Raw genomic sequence first — 16,518 nt, 5'->3', positions numbered from 1 at the left:
GTCAGTCGCCTGAGGCGGGAATTGAACCCGGATCTCTGGCGCTGCGAGGCAGCAGTGCTAACCACTGTGCCACCGTGCCGTGATGAAGTGGACAGGCAGGAGGCTGGAAGAACACAGCAAGGCAGGCAGCATCAGGAGGGAGAGGGACACAGCAAGGCAGGCTGCATCAGGAGGGAGAGGGATACAGCAAGCCAGGCAGCATCAGGAGGGAGAGGGACACAGCAAGGCAGGCAGCATCAGGAGGGAGAGGGACACAGCAAGGCAGGCAGCATCAGGAGGTGGAGAAGTCGATGTTTTGGGTGTAACCCTCTTTCATATGATGAAGGCAGGTTGAGTCTGTTCAACCCTGTTAGAATGCTAAACATTTCAATAAGATTCCCTCTCTTCCTTTGAAACTCCAGTGAGTGCAGGCCCAGTTAAAACAATTGCTCCTCATCGGACAGTCCTGCCAACCCTGAGTGAACCTGCCCTGCAATCCCTTTAATGGTGTGTACATCCCCTCTTCAGCAGGGGAGCGAGATTGCACACAATATTCCAAGTGTGGTGTCACCAAAGCCTTGAATAATGCACTAAGAGGTCTCTACAGCTGACCTCAAACACGCGTGTGATGAAGGCCAACATGCTGTCTGCCTTCCTAATTGCTTGCTGACCTTATGATGAAAATGTCGATTCTCCTGCTCCTCGGATGATGCCTGACCGGCTATGCTTTTGTGACTCTGATCTCCCACATCTGCAGTCCTCTCTTTCTCCCTGCTGTACCTCTCTGTCCACCTTCGTTTACTGGTGTAGAAGGACACCCAGATCCCTATGTCCATCCACCCTTCTCAATATATCACTATTTAAATAATACTCTTCTTGTCTATTTTTCACACTAAAGTGTATACCTTCACATTGTACTGACGTCTGTCCAGCCCACTCATTCCACTCGTCTAAATCATCTTGCATCCTCCTTGCAACTCACAATCGTATCCCAGTTTGTGTCATTGGTAAATGTTGCATTTGCTTCGCCCATCCAAGCCATGCACATACATCATGAATAGCTGAGCCCCAAACATGGACACTTACAGTTTGTGAAGCGGTCGGATGCAAAATGAGTCTTTGCTGATCTTACACGGGCTTATGATATGGAGACCCTGTTCGATTTGAGTCTGACACCATCCTCGGCTCAAGAGGATTTGGAGCTAAAACAGAGTGAAAGCGGGTACTGCAGATGCTGGAGATTAGAGTCAAGATTAGAGTGGTGTTGGAAAAGTACAGCAGGTCAGGCAGCATCTGAGGAGCAGGAAATTTGACGTTTCAGGTAATAGCCCTTCATCACGATTCCTGATGAAAGGCTTTTGCCTGAAACGTTGATTTTCCTGCTCCTCAGATGCTGCCTGACCTGCTGTGCTTTTCCAGCACCACTCTCATCTTGACTAGGGGCTATGGTGTGTCCGTGCAATGGAGATTGGTCTTCTAGTGTCCCTGGCTGTGCCTGCCATTGGACAGAATCCTGGCTCCCTCAGGGCTGTGTGGCAGTCTATAAGGGAACCCCCTACTATACAGGGCAGTGACACATTGCACTCTGTCAAAATGAAGTGAGGGATCTGCAATGTCACAGACAAGGCCAGCAGCGTGAGACCTGGATATCACACCACTGTCATAGCCACAAGGTCTGGTACTGTGGCAATGGCACCTCAGCCCTGAGTGAAACAGAGTGGGCAGGAGAAGGTCAACTCAAAGAACGACAAAGTGGAGACACCCTCTCTGGTAGGGGTTAATCTGAGGAAAAACACTGTCTCACTGGATAGATTCAACATTACAAAAGTGAGCCCGTTGGCTACCTTGGCCAGCTCCTTTCTGTGACAAGTCAATGCCTTATGATCCTTTGGCTTTGCCTAACCCCAAGTAATGGTTACATTTGTACACCTTGACACGGGAAGCGATGAATGAGAACAAAGAATCATGGAATTCCAACCTCGATCAGTCATTGTCCTGGGTCCCCAGTGGATCTGAATGGATTCTCCCCTGGTGATTTCTGAAACTTCTGGAAATGTGAGATTGGCATGGAAAGTTTTGGGCCAGCAAATGGTGCCCTCTTCCTTCTCCGGGTGACATATTTCGATCTGGGCATAACTAACATCCTCTATCATCAAGCAGTCCTCATGGCAACACCTTTGCTCTGGACAGTAGTGCATGCTCAGCATGGCACTGCCCGAGTGTGGGACACATCCCTTATGCCATGACAGGAGTTAGCTTTCAACATGGTTGATCTGATTTATTTATTGTCAAGTGTATCTTGTTACAAAATACAGTGAAAGTGTGTAGTGTCGCCACTCTCCAGCACAGGGCAGAAAAATGACAAAATAAAGAAAGTGTCCAACTGTTAAGTGCTCTGTCATGGGCCTTGGGCCTGGCCGTCAGGTATGTGTGCCTTCACCACATTGCTGTCTCTGGGATGAAAGTCGTCACTCTTCCCTACTGTCTTCCCTCCACCTTGCCACTAGCTGGGCCTTGTCAATGCAGACACCACTGATGCCAGCAGTGGGTAGCACATCAGCCCAAACTCAACTCCGCTATGGCCACGAGCCTTTTTTGGGCCTAGTTCCATCAGCCTGGCAGAGAAATGGCAGTGGCAGCAGATGTGCTTGCCACAGGAAGATCAATAATGAAGGATATGAATAGGGAAGATTTACAGGGATACGGGTTAAATACTTACAAATGGGACGAGATTAATTTAGGATATCTGGTTAGCATGGACGAGTTGAACTACGGGGTCTCTTTCCGTGCTCTACAACTCTATGACTCAAAGACGCAAGGTCCTTGTGCAGGAAGACCTACTCAGTCAATGCCTGGTGATGCTCAATGAACAGCAGACACAGAGTGGCCCTCAGTGCCAAGCCTGCCCCTAAATCCATCCTGATCAGCAGGAGACTCTCGGTTTCACTGCCAGAATATATCATGGCTCTATTGATAGAGATCCAAGAACTACAGGTGGAAACACCACCAATGCTCAACGGAGAGAAAATAGCTCTAAAGATAAATGAAGATTAAGGTCTAACTGAATGGCCTGTGATTTAAAGAATGGAAGGTGGGGGAGCAAAGAATGCAGGAAATCCAGCGGCTTGCTGACACCCAGGATGTGTGAGTTAAAACCATCTACAACCCAAGTACCCTCACACCCATGTCCAACCGAAAGCTGAGGACAGACAGGTGGTCAGCAATCATTTGAGCATCTCTCCAACCAAGACTCAGTCCCCATTACAGATTTACTCAACCACGCCCTACAGAAGGTCCTCCATTGCCAGCTCAGCTCAAGCCCAGCCAAACATATAAACATCTTCTGACAGCTCGGAACCAACAAGGTCAATGCTGCAGATGTTATCCTCATCGAGATCTGAGATTACAGTGGACAGGCAGTCTTGGTGCAAGCACATGACCTCACACATCAGCACAGCCTTTGGCCGTTTGAGGAAGAGTGTTTAATCACAAAGCCCACAAACCCAGTTCTCAGTATGCAGGGTAGCAGCAGCTGCACACGCCCAAGACCTGAACAGTATTCAGCACATCCCTCAAATGCCTTGGGAAGTATCATCAGTAATGTCTCTTCAAACACTGCAATCTACTGGCAGATCCTGCTGTTTCAATATCCATGTACCGGCTCAGATATGTCCCCAACATTGAGGCGCTTGTTACTGCCAATGAGCTGCACTGTCCAACTGCCTGACTCAATACTTTCAAAACAAGCTCCCAATTTCAATCTCAGTCATGGTAGCCACTTAACGTTAATGATGCCCTCAATGTCTCCCGCAGAATATGCAAAGAAATTACTGACTACATCAATAGTCAAGACCTTGATTCCAGAGAGAGTCAGTGTGTGTATGGGATCTGAATCCCAGTGAGAGTCAGTGTGTGTGTGTGTGTGTCTGTGTGTGTGTGTGTTGGAGCCAAATCCCAGTGAGAGTCAGTGTGTGTGTGTCTGTGTCAGTGTGTGTGTGTGTGTCTGTGTGTGTTGGACCCAAAACCCAGTGAGAGTCAGTGTGTGTGTGTCTGTGTCAGTGTGTGTGTGTATGCCAAATCCCAGTGAGAGTCAGTGTGTGTGTGTCTGTGTCAGTGTGTGTGTGTCTGTGTCTGTGTGTGCGTGTGTGTGTGTGGGTGTGTTGGAGCCAAATCCCAGTGAGAGTCAGTGTGTCTGTGTCAGTGTGTGTGTGTGTGTGTCTGTGTGTGTGTGTCTGTGTGTTGGACCCAAATCCCAGTGAGAGTCAGTGTGTGTGTGTCTGTGTCAGTGTGTGTGTGTGTGTGTCTCTGTGTGTGTGTGTGTGTCTGTGTGTTGGACCCAAATCCCAGTGAGAGTCAGTGTGTGTGTCTGTGTGTGCGTGTGTGTGTGTGGTGGGAGGGGGGACCTGCACCCCAGTGAAAGTCAAAGACACTGTGTGGGATTTGCACCCCAGTGAGAATCAGCATGTATGGTACCGGCATCTCAGTGCAAGTCAGTGTATGTGTGGGACTCGTATCCCAGTGAGAACTACAGAGGAACCTTGATTATCTGAATATCAATTATCTGAATTTGGGATTACCTGAAGAAGATCTCAAGGTCCTGACAGAAACATTACATCAACGACGTGTTTCCAACACTAATTACGTCTTTTGTTTACGGTGATTAAAAGTGATCTCGGCTTACTGAAATGCTGCCGAGCTGACCTCCCGCCCTCTCTCTCCCCACACTTTCTCTGGAGTTCTACACAGGGATGTAGAGGGTGTGTGCATGTGTGTGTCTGTGTGAGAGAGTGTGTGTCTGTGTGAGAGAGTGTGTGTCTGTGTGAGAGAGTGTGTGTGTGGTGTGTGAGAGTGTGTGTGTATAGGTGTGTGAGAGTGTGTGTGTGGATGTGTGAGAGTGTGTGTGTGTGGATGTGTGAGTGCGTGTGTGCGGGTGTGTGAAAGTGTGTGTGTGTGTATCTGTGTGTGTGTGTATCTGTGAGTGTGAGAGAGTGTGTGCGTATGTGTGTCTATTTGAGAGTGTGTGTGTGGGTGTGTGAGAGTGTGTGCGTATAGGTGTGTGAGAGTGTTTGTGTATGTGACTGTGTGTGTGTGTCAGAGAGTGTGTGTGTGTGTGAGACTGTGTGTGTGTGGGTGTGTGAGAGAGTGTGTGTGTGACTGTGTGTGTGAGAGAGAGTGTGTGTGGATGTGTGAGTGTGTGTGCGGGTGTGTGAGTGTGTTTGCGTATCTGTGTGTGTGATGTGTGTGTGTATCTGTGAGTGTGAGAGAGTGTGTGCGCGTATGTCTGTGTGAGAGAGTGTCTGTGTGCGTGTGTGAGAGTGTGTGTGTGAGAGAGTGTGTGTGAGTGTGTGTGTGGATGTGTGAGTGTGTGAGAGTGTGTGTGTAGGTGTGTGAGAGTGTGTGTTTGTGTGAGACTGTGTGTGAGTGTGTGTGTGTCAGAGAATGTGTGTGGGTGTGTGAGAGTGTGTGTGTGTGGGTGTGTGAGAGTGTGTGTGTGGGTGTATGTGTGTATGACTGTGTGTGTGAGAGTGTGTATGTGTGAGAGTGTGTGTGTGAGTGTACGTGTGTGTGTGTGTGAGAAAGTGTGTGTGTGTGTGAGAGTGTGTGTGTGTGAGAGAGTGTGTGTGAGAGTGTGTGTGAGTGTGTGTGTGTGTGAGAGTGTGTGTGAGAGTGTGTGTGAGAGTGTGTGCGTGAGTGTGAGAGTGTGTGTGAGAGTGTGTGCGTGAGTGTGAGTGTGTGTGTGAGAGCATGTCAGTGTGTGTGTCTGAGTGTGTGTGTGTGTTTGAGTATGAGTGTGTGTGAGACTGTGTGAGTGTGTGGGAGAATGTGTGAGTGTGTGACTGTGTCTGTGTGACAGTGTGTCTGAGAGTGTGTGTGTGTGTGTGAATGTGAGTGTGTGTGTGTGTGTGAGAGTGTGTGTCTGTGTGCGAGAGAGTGTGTGTGAGAGTGTGTGTGTGTGAGAGAGAGTGTGTGTGTGTGTCTGTGGGAGTGTGTGTGCGAGAATGTGCAAGTGTGTCAGTGTGAGTGTGTGAGTGTGTGTGTTGGTGTGTGTGAGAGAATGTGTGTGAGTGTGTCTGTGGGTGTGTGTGTGAGAGAGAAGGTGTGTGTGTCTCTGTGTGTGTGTGTGTGAAAGAGAGAGCGTGTGTGTCTGTGGGTGTGTGCGTGGGTGTGTGTGAGACTGTGTGAGAGTGTGTGTGTGAGAGTGTGTGTGAGAGATTGTGTGTGTGTGGGTGAGTATTTGTGTGAGAGAGAGTGTGTGTGTGTCTATGGGTGAGTGTGTGGGAGAGAGTGTGTGTGTGTCTGTGGGTGTGTGTGAGTGTGTGTATGTGTGTATGTGAGTGGGTGTGTGTGTGTGAGAGAGAGTGTGTGTGTGTCTATGGGTGTGTGTGAGTGTGTGTATGTGTGTATGTGAGTGGGTATGTGTGTGTGAGAGAGAGTGTGTGTGTGTCTATGGGTGTGTGTGTGGGTGTGTGTGAGTGGAAGAGTGTGTGTGTGAGAGAATGTGTGTGTGAGTATGCGAGAGTGTGTGTGTGAGAGTGTGTGTGAGAGTGTGTGTGTGTGGATTAGATTAGATTACATTACAGTGTGGAAACAGGCCCTTCGGCCCAACAAGTCCACACTGACCTGCCGAAGCGCAACCCACAATACCCCTAAATTTATCCCTTACCTAACACTACGGGCAATTTAGCATGGCCAATTCAGCTGACCTGCACATCTTTGGACTATGGGAGGAAACCAGAGCACCCGGAGGAAACCCACGCAGACACGGGGAGAACGTGCAAACTCCACAGAGTTAGTCACCTGAGGCGGGAATTGAACCCGAATCTCAGGCGCTGTGAGGCAGCAGTGCTAACCACTGTGCCACCGTGCCGCCCACAATCAGTGTGTGCGTGGGATCTGTACCCCACTGACAATCAGTGTGTGTGTGGGATCTGTACCCCAGTGACAATCAGTGTGTGTGTGGGATCTGTACCCCAGTGACAATCAGTGTGTGTGTGGGATCTGTACCCCAGTGACAATCAGTGTGTGTGTGGGATCTGTACCCCACTGACAATCAGTGTGTGTGGACGATCTGTATCCTAATAGGAGAAAGTGAGGATGCAGATGCTGAAGATCAGAGCTGAAAATGTGTTGCTGGAAATGCGCAGCAGGTCAGGCAGTATCCAAGGAGCAGGAGAATCGATGTTTCAGGCATGAGCCCTTCTTCAGGAATGGCACCTGAAGATTCCTGAAGAAGGGCTGATGCCCGAAACATCGATTCTCCTGCTCCTTGGATACTGCCTGACCTGCTGCACTTTTCCAGCAACACATTTTCAGCTCTGTACCCTAATGACAATCCGTGTGTGTGTGGGATCTGTACCCCAATGATAATCAGTGTGTGTGTGGGATCTGTACCCCACTGACAATCAGTGTGTGTGTGGGATCTGTACCCCAATGATAATCAGTGTGTGTGTGGGATCTGTACCCCAACGACAATCAGTGTGTGTGTGGGATCTGTACCCCAATGATAATCAGTGTGTGTGTAGGATCTGTACCCCACTGACAATCAGTGTGTGTGTGGGATCTGTACCCCAGTAACAATCAGTGTGTGTGTGGGATCTGTACCCCACTGACAATCAGTGTGTGTGTGGGATCTGTACCCCACTGACAATCAGTGTGTGTGTGGGATCTGTACCCCACTGACAATCAGTGTGTGTGTGGGATCTGTACCCCACTGACAATCAGTGTGTGTGTGGGATCTGTACCCCATTGACAATCAGTGTGTGTGTGGGATCTGTACCCCACTGACAATCCGTGTGTGTGTGGGATCTGTACCCCACTGACAATCAGTGTGTGTGTGGGATCTGTACCCCAATGACAATCCGTGTGTGTGTGGGATCTGTACCCCACTGACAATCCGTGTGTGTGTGGGATCTGTACCCCACTGACAATCAGTGTGTGTGTGGGATCTGTACCCCACTGACAATCAGTGTGTGTGTGGGATCTGTACCCCACTGACAATCAGTGTGTGTGTGGGATCTGTACCCCACTGACAATCAGTGTGTGTGTGGGATCTGTACCCCACTGACAATCCGTGTGTGTGTGGGATCTATACCCCACTGACAATCAGTGTGTGTGTGGGATCTGTACCCCACTGACAATCAGTGTGTGCGTGGGATCTGTACCCCACTGACAATCAGTGTGTGTGTGGGATCTGTACCCCACTGACAATCAGTGTGTGTGTGGGATCTGTACCCCACTGACAATCAGTGTGTGTGTGGGATCTGTACCCCACTGACAATCAGTGTGTGTGTGGGATCTGTACCCCACTGACAATCCGTGTGTGTGTGGGATCTGTACCCCACTGACAATCAGTGTGTGCGTGGGATCTATACCCCACTGACAATCAGTGTGTGTGTGGGATCTGTACCCCATTGACAATCAGTGTGTGTGTGGGATCTGTACCCCACTGACAATCAGTGTGTGTGTGGGATCTGTACCCCACTGACAATCAGTGTGTGTGTGGGATCTGTACCCCAGTGACAATCAGTGTGTGTGTGGGATCTGTACCCCATTGACAATCAGTGTGTGTGTGGGATCTGTACCCCACTGACAATCAGTGTGTGCGTGGGATCTGTACCCCACTGACAATCAGTGTGTGCGTGGGATCTGTACCCCACTGACAATCAGTGTGTGTGTAGGATCTGTACCCTAGTAGGAGAAAGTGAGGACTGCAGATGCTGAAGATCAGAGCTGAAAATGTGTTGCTGGAAATGCGCAGCAGTTCAGGCAGCATCCAAGGAGCAGGAGAATCAACGTTTCGGGCATGAGCCCTTCTTCAGGAATGGCACCTGAAGATTCCAGAAGAAGGGCTCATGCCCAAAACGTCAATTCTCCTGCTCCTTGGATGCTGTCTGAACTGCTGCGCTTTTCCAGCAACACATTTTCAGCTCTGTACCCTGATGACAATCCGTGTGTGTGTGGGATCTGTACCCCACTGACAATCAGTGTGTGTGTGGGATCTGTACCCCACTGACAATCAGTGTGTGTGTGGGATCTGTACCCCAACAACAATCAGTGTGTGTGTGGGATCTATACCCCACTGACAATCCGTGTGTGTGTGGGATCTGTACCCCACTGATAATCAGTGTGTGTGTGGGATCTGTACCCCACTGACAATCAGTGTGTGTGTGGGATCTGTACCCCACTGACAATCAGTGTGTGTGTGGGATCTGTACCCCAGTGACAATCAGTGTGTGTGTGGGATCTGTACCCCACTGACAATCAGTGTGTGTGTGGGATCTGTACCCCACTGACAATCAGTGTGTGTGTGGGATCTGTACCCCAGTGACAATCAGTGTGTGTGTGGGATCTGTACCCCACTGACAATCCGTGTGTGTGTGGGATCTGTACCCCACTGATAATCAGTGTGTGTGTGGGATCTGTACCCCACTGACAATCAGTGTGTGTGTGGGATCTGTACCCCAATGACAATCAGTGTGTGTGTGGGATCTGTACCCCACTGACAATCCGTGTGTGTGTGGGATCTGTACCCCACTGACAATCAGTGTGTGTGTGGGATCTGTACCCCACTGACAATCAGTGTGTGTGTGGGATCTGTACCCCACTGACAATCAGTGTGTGTGTGGGATCTGTACCCCAACGACAATCCGTGTGTGTGTGGGATCTGTACCCCACTGATAATCAGTGTGTGTGTGGGATCTGTACCCCACTGACAATCCGTGTGTGTGTGGGATCTGTACCCCACTGACAATCTGTGTGTGTGTGGGATCTGTACCCCACTGACAATCAGTGTGTGTGTGGGATCTGTACCCCACTGACAATCCGTGTGTGTGTGGGATCTGTACCCCACTGACAATCAGTGTGTGTGTGGGATCTGTACCCCACTGACAATCCGTGTGTGTGTGGGATCTGTACCCCACTGACAATCAGTGTGTGTGTGGGATCTGTACCCCACTGATAATCAGTGTGTGTGTGGGATCTGTACCCCACTGACAATCCGTGTGTGTGTGGGATCAGTACCCCACTGACAATCAGTGTGTGTGTGGGATCTATACCCCACTGACAATCAGTGTGTGTGTGGGATCTGTACCCCACTGACAATCCGTGTGTGTGTAGGATCTGTACCCCACTGACAATCAGTGTGTGTGTGGGATCTGTACCCCACTGACAATCCGTGTGTGTGTGGGATCTGTACCCCACTGACAATCAGTGTGTGTGTGGGATCTGTACCCCACTGATAATCAGTGTGTGTGTGGGATCTGTACCCCACTGACAATCCGTGTGTGTGTAGGATCTGTACCCCACTGACAATCAGTGTGTGTGTGGGATCTGTACCCCAGTGACAATCCGTGTGTGTGTGGGATCTGTACCCCACTGACAATCAGTGTGTGTGTGGGATCTGTACCCCACTGACAATCAGTGTGTGTGTGGGATCTGTACCCCACTGACAATCAGTGTGTGTGTGGGATCTGTACCCCACTGACAATCAGTGTGTGTGTGGGATCTGTACCCCACTGACAATCCGTGTGTGTGTGGGATCTGTACCCCACTGACAATCAGTGTGTGCGTGGGATCTATACCCCACTGACAATCAGTGTGTGTGTGGGATCTGTACCCCATTGACAATCAGTGTGTGTGTGGGATCTGTACCCCACTGACAATCAGTGTGTGTGTGGGATCTGTACCCCACTGACAATCAGTGTGTGTGTGGGATCTGTACCCCAGTGACAATCAGTGTGTGTGTGGGATCTGTACCCCATTGACAATCAGTGTGTGTGTGGGATCTGTACCCCACTGACAATCAGTGTGTGCGTGGGATCTGTACCCCACTGACAATCAGTGTGTGCGTGGGATCTGTACCCCACTGACAATCAGTGTGTGTGTAGGATCTGTACCCTAATAGGAGAAAGTGAGGACTGCAGATGCTGAAGATCAGAGCTGAAAATGTGTTGCTGGAAATGCGCAGCAGTTCAGGCAGCATCCAAGGAGCAGGAGAATCAACGTTTCGGGCATGAGCCCTTCTTCAGGAATGGCACCTGAAGATTCCAGAAGAAGGGCTCATGCCCAAAACGTCAATTCTCCTGCTCCTTGGATGCTGTCTGAACTGCTGCGCTTTTCCAGCAACACATTTTCAGCTCTGTACCCTGATGACAATCCGTGTGTGTGTGGGATCTGTACCCCACTGACAATCAGTGTGTGTGTGGGATCTGTACCCCACTGACAATCAGTGTGTGTGTGGGATCTGTACCCCAACAACAATCAGTGTGTGTGTGGGATCTATACCCCACTGACAATCCGTGTGTGTGTGGGATCTGTACCCCACTGATAATCAGTGTGTGTGTGGGATCTGTACCCCACTGACAATCAGTGTGTGTGTGGGATCTGTACCCCACTGACAATCAGTGTGTGTGTGGGATCTGTACCCCACTGACAATCAGTGTGTGTGTGGGATCTGTACCCCACTGACAATCAGTGTGTGTGTGGGATCTGTACCCCACTGACAATCAGTGTGTGTGTGGGATCTGTACCCCAATGACAATCCGTGTGTGTGTGGGATCTGTACCCCAGTGACAATCAGTGTGTGTGTGGGATCTGTACCCCACTGACAATCCGTGTGTGTGTGGGATCTGTACCCCACTGATAATCAGTGTGTGTGTGGGATCTGTACCCCACTGACAATCAGTGTGTGTGTGGGATCTGTACCCCACTGACAATCAGTGTGTGTGTGGGATCTGTACCCCACTGACAATCAGTGTGTGTGTGGGATCTGTACCCTAATGACAATCAGTATGTGTGTGGGTTCTGTACCCCACTGACAATCAGTGTGTGTGTAGGATCTGTACCCCATTGACAATCAGTGTGTGTGTAGGATCTGTACCCCATTGACAATCAGTGTGTGTGTGGGATCTGTACCCCACTGACAATCAGTGTGTGTGTGGGATCTGTACCCCACTGACAATCAGTGTGTGTGTGTGGGATCTGTACCCCACTGACAATCAGTGTGTGTGTGGGATCTGTACCCCATTGACAATCCGTGTGTGTGTGGGATCTGTACCCCAGTGACAATCAGTGTGTGTGTGGGATCTGTACCCCAATGACAATCCGTGTGTGTGTGGGATCTGTACCCCACTGACAATCAGTGTGTGTGTGGGATCTGTACCCCAATGACAATCCGTGTGTGTGTGGGATCTGTACCCCACTGACAATCCGTGTGTGTGTGGGATCTGTACCCCACTGACAATCAGTGTGTGTGTGGGATCTGTACCCCACTGACAATCAGTGTGTGTGTGGGATCTGTACCCCACTGACAATCAGTGTGTGCGTGGGATCTGTACCCCACTGACAATCAGTGTGTGTGTGGGATCTGTACCCCACTGACAATCAGTGTGTGTGTGGGATCTGTACCCCACTGACAATCAGTGTGTGTGTGGGATCTGTACCCCACTGACAATCAGTGTGTGTGTGGGATCTGTACCCCACTGACAATCCGTGTGTGTGTGGGATCTGTACCCCACTGATAATCAGTGTGTGTGTGGGATCTGTACCCCAATGACAATCAGTGTGTGTGTGGGATCTGTACCCCACTGACAATCCGTGTGTGTGTGGGATCTGTACCCCACTGACAATCAGTGTGTGTGTGGGATCTGTACCCCACTGACAATCAGTGTGTGTGTGGGATCTGTACCCCAATGACAATCAGTGTGTGTGTGGGATCTGTACCCAAGTGACAATCAGTGTGTGTGTGGGATCTGTACCCCACTGACAATCCGTGTGTGTGGGATCTGTACCCCACTGACAATCAGTGTGTGTGTGGGATCTGTACCCCAATGACAATCCGTGTGTGTGTGGAATCTGTACCCCACTGACAATCCGTGAGTGTGTGGGATCTGTACCCCACTGATAATCAGTGTGTGTGTGAGATCTGTACCCCACTGACAATCAGTGTGTGTGTGGGATCTGTACCCCACTGACAATCCGTGTGTGTGTGGGATCTGTACCCCACTGACAATCAGTGTGTGTGTGGGATCTGTACCCCACTGATAATCAGTGTGTGTGTGGGATCTGTACCCCACTGACAATCAGTGTGTGTGTGGGATCTGTACCCCACTGACAATCAGTGTGTGTGTGGGATCTGTACCCCAATGACAATCAGTGTGTGTGTGGGATCTGTACCCCAGTGACAATCAGTGTGTGTGTGGGATCTGTACCCCACTGACAATCCGTGTGTGTGGGATCTGTACCCCACTGACAATCAGTGTGTGTGTGGGATCTGTACCCCACTGACAATCGGTGTGTGTGTGAGATCTGTACCCCAGTGACAATCAGTGTGTGTGTGGGATCTGTACCCCACTGATAATCAGTGTGTGTGTGAGATCTGTACCCCACTGACAATCAGTGTGTGTGTGGGATCTGTACCCCACTGACAATCCGTGTGTGTGTGGGATCTGTACCCCACTGACAATCAGTGTGTGTGTGGAATCCGCTGTCCCTGGGTTAGGATCTTCAGAGCGGAAATCAGAATTAATCAACTCTTTTGAGCATGAAGTTTGTTTTCATTCAAGCTCAGGTTCAGATCAGGTATACACACTAATCACAGTATTAAGATTCTATGTAAACTCTCACTCTCTTTCAGGAGAAGCTGATGGTCATCATTAAGGGAATGGAAAAGTCCACTCATTCCATCAAGTCTCCAACTAGCTCAGCATCAGTTCAGTTCTGGACAGCGCACTTTCAGAACAATGTGAAGGCATCGGGGAGATTGCAGAAAGGAATTTATCAGAATGGTTCCAGGGATGAGGAATTTCGCTTACACAGCTGGGACTGTTCTCCTTAGAGAAGAGAAAACTGGGAGGTGATCTGGTTGAAGTTCAAAATCATGGGGACGACCTAAATAGAAAAGGGAAAAACTGTTTCCACTTGTGAAAGGATTGAGGACAAGAGGCCACAGATTTCAAAGACTTTGTGAAAGAAGCTAAAGTGATTTGAGGACAAGCTTTTCGGCACAGCAAATGTTTCAGGTCTGAGATGGAATACCTGAAAGGATGGTGGATGCAAATTCAATCAAAGCTCGACAAAGGGAAATCAGATGGTTAGTTAGAAAAGGAACAAACTGCAAAGGAAGAATGACACTTGGTGAGATGCTCATTGAGATAGTAGGTGAGGAGGTAATGGGTTGAATGGCTTCCTCTTGCAGTGCTGAGATCTTGCCTGGTCTGTAGCTGATCTCTATTGACCCAGACTGGCTCTTGCTGGCTTCACCTGAGAATCTTGTCCTCCTTTAACCCTTGAAACCCTGATCACATCCAAGTGAATCCTTGCCAATATTCTCTATGCTTCCTGAGTTGCAGTGTTCAGAAGTGAACACAGTACTGCAGATGTGGTCCAACCCAGGCTCTGTTCTATTGGAAATACAATTCGATTCCAACCTGCTGGAGAGAAAGGTCAACATCGAAGAGGATGACGCCTCTTCACATTATCCCAACCGAATCTTTTTGTACATTTAATCACCACAACCAGATCCATGCGGAGTTGGTCCAACCCAAGGGCACATGAGCTAAGTTTACACACTGTCCTTGCAATTTAACCCTTTCACCCTCAGTATCATTACCAAAAATGCCTCTGAAAATTAGCCTAATACAAATTAAATATGCATCATTATGAATCTGCACTCACCATTTTTATCAGCTCTTCTGAATATCTAGAGAGATGGAGAAAACAGGTTTTTAAAAGGTTAATTTCTTCGCTGACTCAGCAGAAATTCAAACAGAAACCATTCCCTCCGGATGCCCCCGGGATTTGTTTGCAGTATTTAATATTGCATTACAAACCAGACTATGGAGACATAGTCAAAGCTATGGAAACATTTGTACAGACACGCTCCCTCTTCAGTTTTTGGTATTTCTATTCATACTTCCATCCAACTTTCATATTAATTTCACCCCTGCCAACAGATTGCCTCTCTTTCCGACTCATCTTCCTTTCAATCCTCCCTCTTTCTCTGCACTTTTCTGTCTTTTTCCCTCTATTTCCCTTTGCGTCTCCTTGCCTTTCAGCCACTGCCTCTGTGTCCCCTTTTCCTTTCTCCAGTTTCTCAGTACGTCCCTCACATTTTTACACTCTCTGTGTCACTCTGCGTTTCTGTCTCTGTCTCGCTTTCTGTTTTGCTCTCTGTTTCTCTGTGTCCCTCACAGTTTCGCTCTTGCTCCCTCTTCCCCTCACTGTCTCTCGCAATTCCTCTGTAGACACGGTCTCTCTCTCTCTCATTTACTCTTTTTTTGCTTTCCCTTTCTGCTTGTCCCTCACAGTTTCTCGCTCCCTGTCACTCTCTCTCGCATTCTTTCAATCTCTGTCTCTCTCACTTTCTCCGTTCCTTTCTGCATGTCCCTCTATTTCTCCCTCTCCCTGTCACTTTCTCTCACATCCTCTCTCTCTCTCTCTCTCCCCGTGTGCCCCTTTTTTGTTAATATCCTCGGGCACTTCCTTTCTCCTCACGTTCCGTTGAATTTATTCATTTTCAGTCCCTTTTTGGCAGGGAAGGATTTCGACTCAGTCCCTGGTCAGTGGGGGAAATCTCGAGCCTCTGAAAGTTGACCACTGTCTCTATCGCCTCCTCCTGCGGGTCTGAGACTGGGAGCTATTAATGAAAGTAAGAGCAAAGTTCTTTGAATTCAGTCGAGGCCAGGGTTGGTATAAACTCCAGGCTGGGGAGAGAGAGGGGGTGGTGAAGAGAGCTACTTACGTCCAGGATAACCGAGATGCCTTTCTTGGTGTCCGGTGGGAGCTGCTCACTGGAAGCTGCCTGTTCAGTTTTCTGGGATTCCCTATCCCCGAACTTCTTGTCGCTCATCTTGGTGAAGACCCAGCGCAGGACCCCGTCCAGCCCCCTAATGCTGCGCTGCAGAGGCGGCTGCTTGTCACGGAGCTGCTGCTGGACGCTGACCCTGCAGTAGCGAGCTGCCTGATCACACATCTTCTTCACATCCTGGAGCCCACCCACTTCCCCTCACCTCCCTCCCTCCCTCCCCCTTCCCTCAGCTTCAGGCCGGCTCGAGCAACACGCCTCCCTCTTCGACCCCCCCCCCCCCCCTCCCCTCCAGCCCACCTCCCCGCTCCCCGTCACCGCTCACGCACCAAGCACAGGGACCCGGAGAGCTAGAGAGAAACGGGAGAAGATGTAGAACAGAGAGAGACACACACACACACAGGCCGGCAGAGATGGAGAGATGCAGAGGCACAGAGGGGCGGGAGGAAAAGATCAGGCCCCGCTCTGCACTCACAGACACTGTCCTCCTCAAACTGCTGCCCAGTCAGCTGGAGACAAGCTGGACCCAACCAGCGACCCTCCTCACAGGGCAGCCCCCAGGTTGATAATAATATATATAAAAACTGTGGGTAAACTTTGTGAATATGTGACTGTGTTTCTGATACGTGTGTGCAGGTATGGGTGCATGTACATTATGTCTAAACTGTTAGAGATGCAACAGCTATGTTGTGCGTGTCTGTGTGCTTTTATCAACGGGTGTGTGTTTGTGGCTCCAT

General features: G+C 49.6%; 1 protein-coding gene across 2 annotated transcripts in view; it reads right to left on the bottom strand.

Moving 5' to 3' along the window:
- necab2 (N-terminal EF-hand calcium binding protein 2) overlaps nucleotides 1–15,949 on the bottom strand; it is a 148,399-nt gene extending 132,450 nt beyond the window's left edge. For both annotated transcript variants that reach the window (XM_043707377.2, XM_043707376.2), the window contains exons 1-2: nucleotides 15,719–15,949; nucleotides 14,653–14,677 (exon numbers count right to left, since the gene is read on the bottom strand). In XM_043707377.2, coding sequence (XP_043563312.1) covers nucleotides 14,653–14,677; nucleotides 15,719–15,949 — 256 coding nt within the window. The remainder of the gene's footprint in view (nucleotides 1–14,652; nucleotides 14,678–15,718) is intronic.
- Between the last annotated feature and the right edge of the window lie 569 nt (nucleotides 15,950–16,518).

This window comes from Chiloscyllium plagiosum, unplaced genomic scaffold, assembly GCF_037043375.1.
Source record: "Chiloscyllium plagiosum isolate Xiang-an unplaced genomic scaffold, Cpla_swu_hap1 HiC_scaffold_17, whole genome shotgun sequence".
Lineage (NCBI taxonomy): Eukaryota > Metazoa > Chordata > Chondrichthyes > Orectolobiformes > Hemiscylliidae > Chiloscyllium > Chiloscyllium plagiosum.
Note: the sequence above shows the minus strand (reverse complement) of the source record. Positions and strands in the feature narration are given on the sequence as shown.